We start from the raw sequence: 13,619 nt of genomic DNA on the forward strand, positions 1-13,619 counted from the left end.
AACTCTTGCTGTGTAGCTGGAGAGTCACCCTGGAAAGCAGTTTGTAATATTTACTGAAATTATGTGGGTAAATGCTTTATTATCCAGTTTTGGTTCTTCTGGGTGTTTATCTTAGAGAAATTCTTACACCTACATAGGGCTGTTGGACAAATATTAATCATGAAATCATTTATGGTAATAGGAAATCATAAGCAGTTTAGCTGTCCATCATTTGATGAGTAGATAGTACAGAGAGTTTACTAGTGAATAATAACAATGCTTTGAAGTGATGAACTTTCATCGCTTCTCGGCCTTTTGGCTAAGATCAAGTGAAGTGATGAACTCTCTTTGTATTAAAACAATATGAATTGTATTCAGAGGAAAAGAAAATAGAACGGCATTTTTGTAAATTAATGCACATAGATTTATAAAATAAGGAAATTGTCATATTTAAAGGGGAACAAATATATTTAGAATGAGATAATTTCAGTGAAGAATTAATTTAGGAAGAAAAGATAAAAATAAATAGACTCTTATGTACAATAAACTGCGGCATTGTTTTTATCTCGATGCTACATAAAGGATACTATAGAAAAGGGAAAAACAACTGATAAATGACATCTGGTGTTCTAAATCTTTTCCTCTCTGCATGATATAAAGAAGCAATTAATTAATTAAGTCCTGTTATGAAGAACAGTGTCTCTCAAATTTTGGCTACAATTTCCCTTAAAAATTACAAGGAAGAATGAGCTTATGTATTTGACAAGGTAGGTCAGTGACACCTGCAATCTAATCAGTCACTCAGTCAAGCAGTGTTTATTAAGTAACTACCGCATGGCAGACATGCTCTAGGGATGTTCCAGTGAGTACGGTAGACATGGTCCTTGACTTCATGATTCCTTTATGTTCTATTGGGAAATATAGATAGATGTAAGCATTTGATTAAATAATTTACAGTATGACAGACACTAAAAAACAGCAATCTAGGCTGCTTTGGAGTCCTGCAACAGAGAGTTCTGCTCACGTTTGCAGGATTAGGGAAGGCTTCTCTCAGATGAAGTCGGAGCTCTCCCTGAAGATGAGTAGGTGTGAGTTTAGAGAAGATGGTGGTAGGTGAAAGAGCTTATAGTCAACTTTTAAAACTGAGCTATCGTTAATGTATTTTAAACCTTTTCAGAAAATAGAAAGAGAAAGTTATACAATGAACAATTCTAAAACAAACCAAAACAGAAACAACTGGTAAAATAATTCTGATAAGATGAAAAGCAAAATAAAATCCATATTATTACAAACTGTAGCTTCAAGTACAAATTCAAGGACATGTTGACAATATTAAGTCAATCCATTAGTGTAACAGATTAAATGAAGAAAGATACAATTATCTCAAAATGTGCATAAATTTTTCATAAATTCAACAATCATTTATGATTTTAAAAGATTGGAAATTAATAAAAGAGACATATCTTAATTTTAAAAAATATAGTCCATGATATTTTGTGAACAAACGCTGTAAATTCAGGGTTAAAAAAATGCCTTCCCTTCAGCATTGTACTGATGGTTTTAGCCAAATTAAATCCAACCTACTAAAATATCACTAAATATATTATAAAATAAAATATAACAAAATGAAAAGATATGCTACACTGATGAACTAGAATAATAAAAATTACAAAGTTGTTAATTTTTTCTAAGTCTATAAATTCTGATTTCAATTGCTATTCTAAATTGTTTCTCTAGAATTTGGTAAGTTATCCTAAAATCATCTGAATGAGTTGATTGACAAGAACAGGGATATATTTAAAGTAGAGCATTTTGAGGGTGCAGATTCCCTATGACAAATAGCAACTATGTTTAAGATTGTGTAGTGTTTTCCTTGAGAAACAAAATGTCCATTGGAATGGGTGACAGAGGCCAGGAATGGTTGCCTGGATATTCGGCATATGGCAAGGGTAACAATCAGTAGGGAGAAACTATTTAGTAGCTGGTATTTGGATGATAATTTATATTCATATAAAAATAAAGTAGATTCCTATCAGATACCAATATAAAGTTTAACTTCCAGTCAGATTAAATAATTAAATGTGATGAGAAAAGTTTAAAATTATAAAAAAGAAAATAATATTTTGGGCTATCAAATGTAAAGATGTATTACATAAAAGACAGAATCATAAACCTAAAGGAAAAGATAATTAAATGTAACAATTTTAAATTTTATAAATTTATAAACATCACAAAGTGTTAATATAATCTGTAGGAGTGAAGATGCTTTCATTTCATGTAATTTGTGTGTGTGTGTATATATATATATACACACACACACAGTATATACATATATATTCACTATATATATATGTAGTGAAAAGGCAACCCATAGAATGGAAGAAAATATTTATAAATTATATACAATGTAACATTGTGTATCAACTATATTCAAATAAAAAATTAAAATAAAAAATTTAATATCCACAATATATAAAGAACTTCTATAATTTAACAACAACAACAACAAACAAACAGTTTAATGGGCAAAGGATTTGAATACATATTTATCCAAGGAAAATACACAAATAGCCAACAAGTATATGAAAAAATGCTCAACATCACTAATTGTTAGAAGTGCAAATCAAAACCACGCTGAGGTATTACTTCACACCTCTTAGGGTGGTCACTATCAAAATAAAAACAAGAAGAAACCAGAAAATAACAAGTGCTGGCAGGGATGTGGAGATGTGGAAAAATTGGAACCTTCTGCACTGTTAGTAAGAAAGTAAATGGTGCAGCCACTCTAGAAAACTATGGGAAGTTTCTCAAAAAATTAAAAATAGAAATACCATATTATACAACAATCTGGCTTCTGGGTATATATCTAAAAGAATTAAAAACAAGATCTTGAAGACATATTTGCACACCTGTGTTCATTGCAGCATTATTCCCAATAGCTTAGAGGAGGAAACAACTTAAATATCCATCAGTGGAGGAATGGATAGAGAAAATGTGGCATATATACATAATGGACTAGAATTCAGCTTTACAAAAGAAAAAAAAAATCCTTACATGCTACAATATGGTTAACATTCGAAGATGCTATGGTAAGTGAAATAAGCCAAGCACAAAATGACAAATACTGCATGATCCACTTACATAAATCTCTAGTAGTCAAACTCTTGGAAACAGAAGGTGGAATGGTGTTTGCCAGGAGCTAGCAAGATGTGCAAAGGGGAGTTTTTGGTAAATGAGGATAGAGTTTTACTTTTGCAAGATGAAAAATTTCTAGAAATCTGTTGCACAAAAAGGTACACATAGTAACAATACTGTACACTTAAAAATATTTAAAATGTAAAAAAAAATTTAAATGTTGTATGATTTTTGCCACAATAAAAAAAATAACCAGAGAAGCACATATTTAAACAGATAAATCATCAAAACAAACTGAGTAAAAAAATACATTTTAGAATAATAACATTTATATAAATTCCATTTATATCAAGTTAAAAACACACAAAATGTTTTTATGCACAATGTATGAAATATGAGGGAAATGATTTTAAGAACATACAAAGGAATGATACTTGTGGAGTTGATGATAATGATGACCTTTGCTACAATAAAAGAACTGGGTGAAGATGGTTGCTTGGGGTCTTGATTATCTCTAATAAAATATTTTGGTAGTAAAAGAGAATCTAAAATGTGGCAAAATGTTAGAAATTTGATAAAACTACATGCTATATCAATGTCTACCCTTAATTCTACGATTGAAATAATTCATAAGAAATAAATACAAATATACCCAAAGAACCCAATGAACTTTAGGGACCTGGTTCCCTTAGGTTTTGAAAATAAAATTTTAGTCTAAAATATAGCATGCACACATGGCTCACAATACTATCTTTAAAGCACCCTTTAATCTATAATTAGTATATTGCACATATTGCTTAAGAGGCAATGAAGAAAGAATTGGGTAAAAGCCTCTAAAAATGTTCCTGGATGTTCAGAAGAGAGCAGAGCATTTGGATTTGATATCAAAGAGGCTATACAATGTCATTTTATTCTAATACCCATGAACCATAGATGAAACATTATAATTTAGTACACTTTATACAACTTGGAGAGCTTGCATACTTCTTGTTTTGTTGTAATGTGATTTCCTGGAACATAAGGGGGCTTCTTCGTTTTCCCTTGTCCATGGGGATTAACACAATATTAATGCTCTTACTGGATTCTTGAGAGATACATGAGAACAAATATGTGATAAACATAAATGAAAAAGAATAAGGTAAAATGAGCTGTGTGTAACATATATATCAGGTAGAATTTCTATTTTTTAAGAAAGAAATATGTGTTTCTTGTAAGTAGATGACAGATCTATCTTCATAGAAACTAGCCTGTTTGCCTTGTTAAAAAAGTAATAATTCTTACACATATTAGGATCCACAAAAATCTGAGCTTATGTGTGTGTGTGTGTGTGTGTGTGTGTGTGTTTAAGAGTTTAGAAGAGTTGGGGGGGTGCCTGGGTGGCTCAGTCGGTTGAGCCTCTGACTTCGGCTCAGGTTATGATCTCGCAGTTCATGAGTTCGAGCCCCATGTCGGGCTGTGTCCTGACAGCTCAGAGCCAGGAGCTGGCTTAGGATTCTGTGTCTCCCTCTCTCTACTCCTTTCCCGTTCATGCTCTGTCTCTCTCTGTATCTCAAAGATGAATAAATGTTAAAGAGTTTAGAAGAGTTGGGATGAGCACGAGGTGTTGTATGGTAACCAATTTGACAATAAATTTCATGTTTAAAAAAAAAATCAGGGTTAAAAAAAAAAGTTTAGAAGAGTTCATACAATCGTATGCACATTTAGTCAACTAGAGAATTTAGCTGAAAGTGCCCTAATTCTGAATTAAAAATAGATAAATAAATTCCTATTTAATTCCTCTTTATTTAAAAAAATTTTTTTTAACGTTTATTTATTTTTGAGACAGAGAGAGACAGAGCATGAACGGGGGAGGGGCAGAGAGAGAGGGAGACACAGAATCGGAAGCAGGCTCCAGGCTCTGAGCCATCAGCCCAGAGCCCGACGCGGGGCTCCAAGTAACGGACCGCGAGATCATGACCTGAGCTGAAGTCGGACGCTTAACCGACTGAGCCACCCAGGCGCCCCAATTCTTCTTTATTTAATGAAATTTAGTCTTGGACATTTCTAGGTTTCCGACTATACTTAGTGAACCAGTTTTTTTAATTCTTTATTACATTGAAAAATGATTAACCCTACCTGGATTGAATTTTAATTAAAACAATTATTCTTCCAAAAAATAAAACATGTTATAGAAATGTTATAATGGAACATTTGATATTTTAATATACATTATGCATATTTTTAAGTCTACAAACAAAATGAATTAATATCAACTTATTCTGAGATGTACATGAGTTTTGCATTGAAAAGCTTTATCATCATGATTGTTGCCTAGAAGATCTGTCTGGATCTGACGTGTTGGGTCCTCAGCCTATTCATGGCTGCTTTCATCTCCTTATTTCTCAGAGTGTAAATAATGGGGTTCAGTAAAGGTGTAATAATTGAATAAAACACAGAAAGAAACTTATCCACTGAAAAGCTACTGACAGGCCAAGCATAAATGAAGATACATGGCCCAAAGAACAGAGTGACCACAGTAATGTGAGCGGACAGTGTGGACAGAGCCCTGGAGAGTCCACCAGAAGATCGACGTCGGACAGTTACCAGAATGACAGTGTAGGAAACGAGCAAGAGTATGAAGCAGATGAAAGACAACAGTCCACTGTCAGCAGTTACCAGCAACTCCAGAACATAGGTCTCAGTGCAGGCAAGTTTTAGAACTAGGGGAAGGTCACAAAAAATATCGTCCAATATATTGGGACCACAGAAGGGCAAGTTGATAGTAAAAACCATCTGGCTCATTGTGTGCACAAAACCGACAACCCAGGACAGCAGCACAGAGCCCGTGAGGACCCGGCGGTTCATGATGGATGTGTAGTGAAGAGGTTTGCATATTGCAATGTACCGATCAACAGCCATGACTATGAGAAGAGTCATCTCACTGCCCCCTAAAAAGTGGAGGAAGAACATCTGAGCCATACAGCCCCACAAGGAAATAGTTTTGTTCTCCTTGAGAAAATCTGTGACCATCTTAGGGGTTGTGATTGTAGAAATACACATATCCAGAAAGGAGAGATTTCCAAGGAGGAAGTACATTGGTGTGGAGTACAGATGTGAGTCAAAGGTTACGGTGACCACGATGAGAAAGTTTCCTGCCACAATAGCTGCATAGGCCAACAAAAATATGAAAAAAAAGAAAATTTCAAGTTCCCAAATGTTGGTGAGTCCTAACAAAACAAACTCTGATATCATTGAGCTATTCATTGTATCCATCTAGTCTATATAGGGGTTTTCAGAAAGTCATTAAAATGTAGAAAATCTGAAAAAAGTGATGATTTAAACTTTGATAGTTTTGAAGATATGAACATATAGAAAGTAGCATTGGATTCCTATAGAAAGTAGCATTGGATTCCTATAGAAAGAGAAAAGATGAACATTTCTCAAAAAACACATTCAATTTATTGATTCAAGCAACATTCACAGTACCAAATTTTTTTCAGCCAGAAAAGCACCAAAGATAAGAAATTTATTGTAAAATTTTGTAAACAGTGTTTGCAGGTGTAGAATGCATCTCCACGTTGATTTGTTGTTTCTATCATGAGTTTATGAGTTTATGAACCATGAGTTCAATGTGTCAATGAGTAAAAGAGCCAAATGACCATTAGTCAAATGATTTAATTCAAGTGGGTAGTAATATAGTCGTATAACTTTGTGGTGATGGTGCTAAGTATTTGATCTTTTGCTTCTTTCCCCTTCCCTAATATAAAATATTCAGATGTGTGCATGTGAGTTGATATATTTTTTTCAGCAACTTGCTTTAGGGTAATTTATTATATCAATTATACTATATCATCTCCCCTCCCTTTTCTCTTAAAGAGGTATAGCAATGATTTCGCTTATTCCTGAAGCTATAATCTGGTTATGGATTATCATATGTTCTTATTGCCCCCCTAAATTATAATAAAACAAGCTTCCTAGGAAGTTTCCAGGCAAGGCCATAAATGTTTCTCAGTTTCCAGGTTTCTCTCTTTCTCCCTTCCTCCTTCCCTCCCTCCCTCCATTCTTTCCTTCCTCATTCCCTCCCTTCCTTTTTTCCTCCTTCCTTCCTCCCTTCCTCCCTCCCTCCCTTCCTTCCTTCCTTCCTTCCTTCCTTCCTTCCTTCCTTCCTTCCGTCTTCACTTCTTCCTTCCCCTCCTCCTCCTCCCATCAATGTTGTCCTCCTCTTCCTCCTTCTTCTGAATAGCGTTGTGCATTCAGAACAAAACTTGTGTCCTCCACTGCTGAGCCTTTTCGCCTATTTTCCTGAATGTATTATTGCTGGGTTCTTGGCTGGAGTTTTTATTTTTTCCTTGTCCCTTTATATTGTGTATACAGATGGTCTTTACAAGTAGTGTTTATGTTTCCTTGGCTCCTAAATGCTTATCATTATTGTACCCAGTACTTTCCTCTGACACTGTTTTGCACTTGTGTGCAGACTGACTCAACTCTTATCTTGGCTCCTACATCCTTAACACTTGTACCCTGTATATGTATCCAGATTGGGCTGACACTGTTGGCTTACTTTTATCTACTTTTAATTTTGATTTAGATCTTTTGGTCCTAGCATGTTTTTCTTTCTTCTTAAAAAAAAATCTATTAGTGATATACACCAAACACATAGGTGGAGGCTCATACATATACAAACAAAAAGCATGATACTTACAGCACATTCTAGTCCTGGAGCACCAAAACAGAGCATGCAAAACCTACTCTGAATTTCTTTCTTTTCTTTTCTTTCTTTCTTTCTTTTTTTTTTTTTTTTTTGCTTAATAGTTCAGGAAATATTCAGAAGTTTTTGTTTAGCCTAAGTATCAGAATTAAAGAAAGAAACTGAATCAAGAATAAAGATTTAAATTCTGCCCCTGGCCTCAACATTTACTAAAGATGTATACTCTTAACTTTTGAACATTGATTTATTTTTCCATAAAATCAAATAATACCTACTCTACTACCTCATAGATTGTTATGAGACCCCAGGGTAACATATTTGGAATATATTTGTATATTTTATTAAACAACCATAGATCCTACATAGGTACAATCACATAATTCTATCTGTAGCATTATCTCATTTTCTGATGATTTTAAGGATGCTCAAACCAGTAAGAACCACAGAAGAATCTTACCATGTAAGACTTGGTAAAGAAGACAGTGTCAAAGTATTTTTCTCTATAAATATAAATGATGTAATTACCTTAGTTGTCTTCATTATAAAGATTTAACACCATCATTGTTATTCCATTTCATGCAGTACTTGAGTCTGCGTACTAGTTATGTATAGCTTCAAATTATGCATTTCTCAGTCTTATGGTACTAACAGGAGAAAATCTTGAGAATTATAAAAGCAATTTTGTAATATTTTAATATGTAAAATTGGAAAATTAAAAGAAAAAAATTGATATTTATTAATTTAGTTTTTTTAACAATTTGCAAGCCTCTTCATTAAATATATCCATCATATAGATGGATTCTATTCTGTTAGGATAGATGAAATCATTCATTATGACAATTTATACACATGATCAAAGATAAAATATCTTTAAAATCTATGTTTTTCTGCTCAGACACAGACAAAAATAAGATAGAGTATGAAAAAGAAAATAATTCTTCTTAACGTAAGTCACAGTTAAACCTTAAGTGGAAAGTTTAAACTTTTGCATGATCTGTATTATACAGACGTGATGAGCTGAACAGGAATGAAAAATAATTGGATAAAAGTGGATAGGGCCTGGTTTGGTTTCTCTGTAGCAGGAATTTGTCTGAGAATGGGATGCTTGAACTGTGACTGGAGAGCCTGGCTCTTTCTGTGCCTTTTTTGTGACTAAAGGATGAAAACGTACTGCACTCTTTTCCACTGAGGGCACTTGTCTGGGGAAGAAAAGCTGTGGGATGTCCAATACTGAGTCTCTGTATTCAGTAACAAAGTCTTTTCCATACATTTCCACAAATGCACTTAAACAATATGTGTGGAAATGTGTAACTGGAAGTTCTTTTAATAAGAATAAAGGCTGTGCACTTTTTAGTGATCTTGAGGGTTTTTTTAAATGAATCATCTTATGAGAGAATTAGGCCGTGCATAGATTATCTAACCCAAGGGTAATATTCACTTTTATAGGCAAAAATCAAATTCTGCCAAAATAGCCATTATAAATATTTTCCTGATTAAAAAATAAACTTTTACAATTAATAGAAAAAGACTTAACGTTATAAATACACAAAGGACTTTATTCTCATATATTGATCAAGTTTGAAATATTAAAGTAACTTTTAAATGTAGGTAGGGGGCACTGGGTGGCTCAGTTAGGTTAAGTGAGAGACTCTTGATTTGAGCTCAGGTCATGATCTCATGGTTCTTGAGTTCGAGCCCTGGTGTTGGGGGTCTGTGCTGACAGCACAGATTCTGCTTTGGATTCTCTCTCTCTCTGTCCTTCTCTCTGCCCTTCCCCTGCTTGTACACACACTCATTCTCTCTCTCTCTCTCAATACACACACACACACACACACACACACACGTTGGAAGAAGACCAGTGGACTTAGAAAAATAGAAGATAGTCCTTGGCTTGCACAATTACCAAAAACAAATATATTACCAGTACAATTAGATAATTATATTGAATAGAAAGTTATATAACTTCAGTGAAGAAAATACTTGTAGACTTGAGGGAGAAGATTTTTTTAAAAAATACTGATTGAAATTAATCATTGCTCTCACCTAATGTTCCCTAAGTGTTTTCTGTGTTGAAATACATACTGAATGTATGAAGGTAAAAACATATGTGAGTAAATTAATATGAAAAAAATAAGTCATATTTCCCATTTTATTATTTGAAGTGTTGATAGATTACATTTTAGACTTATCACAGATGCTAAACTTAGCCAAGTAAAAATCCGATTTTTCCATTATTTTACAACATTCTAAATTCTTTTAGTTTTTTTTATCCCAAACATATTAAACTAACCCAAGTTTGTATTGCAAAAAATAAACTCGAACTGTAAAACTGACCCCTAAAATCAGGAATGTGAGTGCTATTTATCAGTCAGACTAGCTGTTCCTCTTACTGAAATTAGATACATTTGTGCAGTTGCTAGTTGACCCAAATTATCTTTTACTGTTGCCCTCATTATCAGATAATATGGTTATCATTCAGTTCTAAGTTTCTGTAAAATTCAGTTCTGAGTTTTTCTTTTATTAAAGTGTGCAACTGCAGTTTGGTGTTAGCACTGCTATCTAAACCTACCAGTTCTAGCTGAGGAGTGGTCTCTTTAAAGACGGGCAGACACAGTGAGATCCTGAATATATATCTTTTTTACACCATGAATATATATGAACATCATTTGCAGTTTTTTTCAAAAAAGGACAAGAATCATATACATAAGGTATAGGCTTGTGATCAACTCCCAAAGGGAATTATTAAAATAAATATGCTAGGGTTCCCTAGAGTTCAGAGCAAGGACCTCTTCTCTCATTATTTAAGTGGATTGTGTATTCATGAAGTATATCAGCCATGTGAACTTTCTCTAGTAAGTGCTTTGTACTAAACTCAGGTGTTTTGGTTGGGGCAGGACAAGCACATTGATAGAAAATTGATCTATTATAGATTATAGTCTTGAGGAAATAGTAATTCTATTAATTTGATTTCCTCAATCTGAATATTTGTGATTAATTTGGTAATTGAATGTATTTATTCAAGTAAAGTTAAAATATTACCCACACTGAACAAAGCATATAAGGAAATTCACAAGTATAGGCCAGTTCTTAGCAGAGAAAAATCTCCTTTTAACATGTAAAGGGAGAGAGAGAAAAAGAGAGAAGAAAGAGCTTGAATGAGCAAGCTGGGGAGGCTTTCACCATGGTAATCGATAAAGGAATAATGGTAATCAATAAATGATTGGTTAGTGGAGTTTTGCAATCAACCATTCTAAAGATAGAGAATTTTGCTAGCTCTTTATAATTATATAGAACTTCATGGTAACTCAAAAGTATTAAAAAAGATCTGTAGCAACACTTTTACAAAACAATGTAATTAAGCAAATAAAATTCTTAAAGCTATCAGTGTAACAATATGATTGCAGATGAGTTCATATGGTACAGAAATTTTTCTGAATACTCTTAAATATAACTCTTCCATGCTTGTCCAATTAAAAGCCTCTTGAAAAGATTACAAGAAAGTGAGGGTAACAAATATATGATACGTGTGGTGCCACATTAATTTCCAAAGGCCACAGCAGACATTGTTAATAAATTTTTCACACTTTTTGATTGAAACCAAGAATTTGTTTTTTAATTTAGTTCCTTATACAGCCACAGCGATTAAAATTGCCATGAAAAATAAACCTTTTAAGAATATTTATGGTGAGTAAGTGTGTGTCACAGTTCAGTGTGGCATTTGAGATGCTTCAAGAAGAAGCCTCTTAAATATAGAAATCAAAAGATAATATTAGAACAGTATTATGTGCTCTGACCTAATTGTCCAAACCAGTTGGAAAGGATGGCATGCATAGAATTTTTCAGAATAAATCTGAACTGTTAGAAGCACACAATCTGGAGCCAAAATAAAGTAGGACAAATATATTTTAAAAGGATGAAGAAGGGGATAAACAGGAAAAATATCTAAGTTTGATATGCAAAGTACATTGTAAAGCTTTTGCACTGCAAAGAAAACCATCAACAATACAGAAAGTTATTGTACTGGCTGGGGGAAGGTTTTTGCAAGTAATATATCCAATAAGGGGTTGATACCCAAAATATGTAAAGAATTCATACAACTGAACACACAAAAAGGAAAAAATCTGACAAAAATGGTCAGAGGACCTGAACAGACATTTTCCAAAGAAGCCATATAGATGGTCAACAGGCTCATGCAAAAGTGCCCAACATGACTAATCATCAGGGAAATGCAAATCAAAACCACAATGACATAATACCTTAAACTTGTCAGAATGGCTAGAATCAAAAAGACAAGACATAACGATTGTTGGTGAGGATGTGGAGAAAAAGGAACCTTGTGCACCTACCTCTGTTGGTGGGATGTAATGTACAGGCACTGTGGAAAACATTATGGAGATTTCTCTAAAAATTAAAAATAGAATTACCATGTTATCTAGTAATTCCACTGTTGGATATTTAACCAAAGAAAATGAAAACACTAATTTGAAAAGATTTATGCACCCCCTACATTTATTGTAGCATTATTTATAATATCCAAGATATGGAAGCAACCAAAGTGTCCGTTACTAGATGAATGGATAAGGAAGATATTATACATGTGCATGCACACACACACACACACACACACACACACACACAGAGACAGAGAGAGAGAGAGAGAGAGAGAGAGAGAGAGAGGAATATTACTCAGCCATAAAACAGAATGGAGTCTTGCCATTTGCAACAACATAATGATCTACAGGATGTTAAGTGAAATAAGTCAGAGAAAGACAAATGCCATATGATTTCACTCATATGTGGAATCTAAAAACAAAATAAATGAGTTAAAAAAAAACAACAAAAACCAGAATTCGACATATAAATACAGTGAACAAACTAATGCTTGCCAGAGGTGAGGCAGGTAGGGGGATGGTGATGGTAAGTGGGAGATACAGGTTGCCTGTTATGGAAAGAACAAGTCACAGGAATAAAAGGCACAGTATAAGAAATACAGTCAATGAAAGTACAATACTGTTTTATGGTGACAGATGGAGCTACACTTGTGTTGAGCATAGCATAATGTAAAAGTTTGTCAAAACCCAGTGTTGTACACCTTAAAGTAATGTAATATGTGTGTCAACTATACTCAAAGAAAAATTTTCAAACAAAAATATTATTTTATTTTATCAAAAACTCAAACAAAAATATTATTATTTTTCTAAACTGAGACATTTAGGGGCACCTGGGTGGCTCAGTCGGTTAAACATCTGACTTTGGCTCGGGTCATGATCTCATGGTTTGTGGGTTCGAGCCCCATGTCGGGCTCTGTGCTGACAGCTCCGAGCCTGGAGCCTGCTTCAGATTCTGTCTCCCCCTCTCTGTGCCCCTCCCCCCACTTGTGCTCTGTCTCTCTCTCTCTCAAAAATAAATAAATATTTAAAACAATTTTTAAACTGAGACATTTAAAAATGTTTAAAACGACTTCAAAAAAGATGTCCCCAAGATGTTCAAATACTTTTAGGTTTTCTCTTTGCCTTTGGAAGTCTTTACAGTTTCCACATACTCATTGTTTGTGTTTATTTAAGAAATTCAGGTTTACTATCTGAAACAGCCCAAAAACTATTCCCTTTGCTTTCACTTTTGATGCATTATATTCTCTACTTATGAGGACTGAGGTATATACCAAACTGTAATAAATATGGCATCCCCTCCTTCCCTTTCTCAAAACACTTCAATGGCTTTACATTGGCAATAAAAAGGAACCCATTAGGCCTGAAAACTCTGGTCTCTTCCCTTCTATAATATCTCAGCACAGGGGTGCCTGGGTGGCTCCATGGCT

The 13,619-nt window shown here is 33.9% G+C and overlaps 1 protein-coding gene across 1 annotated transcript; it reads right to left on the reverse strand.

Moving 5' to 3' along the window:
• Positions 1-5,424: 5,424 nt before the first annotated feature.
• Positions 5,425-6,366, reverse strand: LOC132668401 (olfactory receptor 4L1-like). The gene has a single exon (XM_060617374.2). It carries the CDS (start codon positions 6,364-6,366, stop codon positions 5,425-5,427), a length of 942 nt encoding a protein of 313 aa, XP_060473357.2.
• Between the last annotated feature and the right edge of the window lie 7,253 nt (positions 6,367-13,619).

The sequence above is a fragment of the Panthera onca genome, chromosome B3 (genome assembly GCF_046562875.1).
Source record: "Panthera onca isolate mPanOnc1 chromosome B3, mPanOnc1 haplotype 2, whole genome shotgun sequence".
Taxonomy (NCBI): domain Eukaryota; kingdom Metazoa; phylum Chordata; class Mammalia; order Carnivora; family Felidae; genus Panthera; species Panthera onca.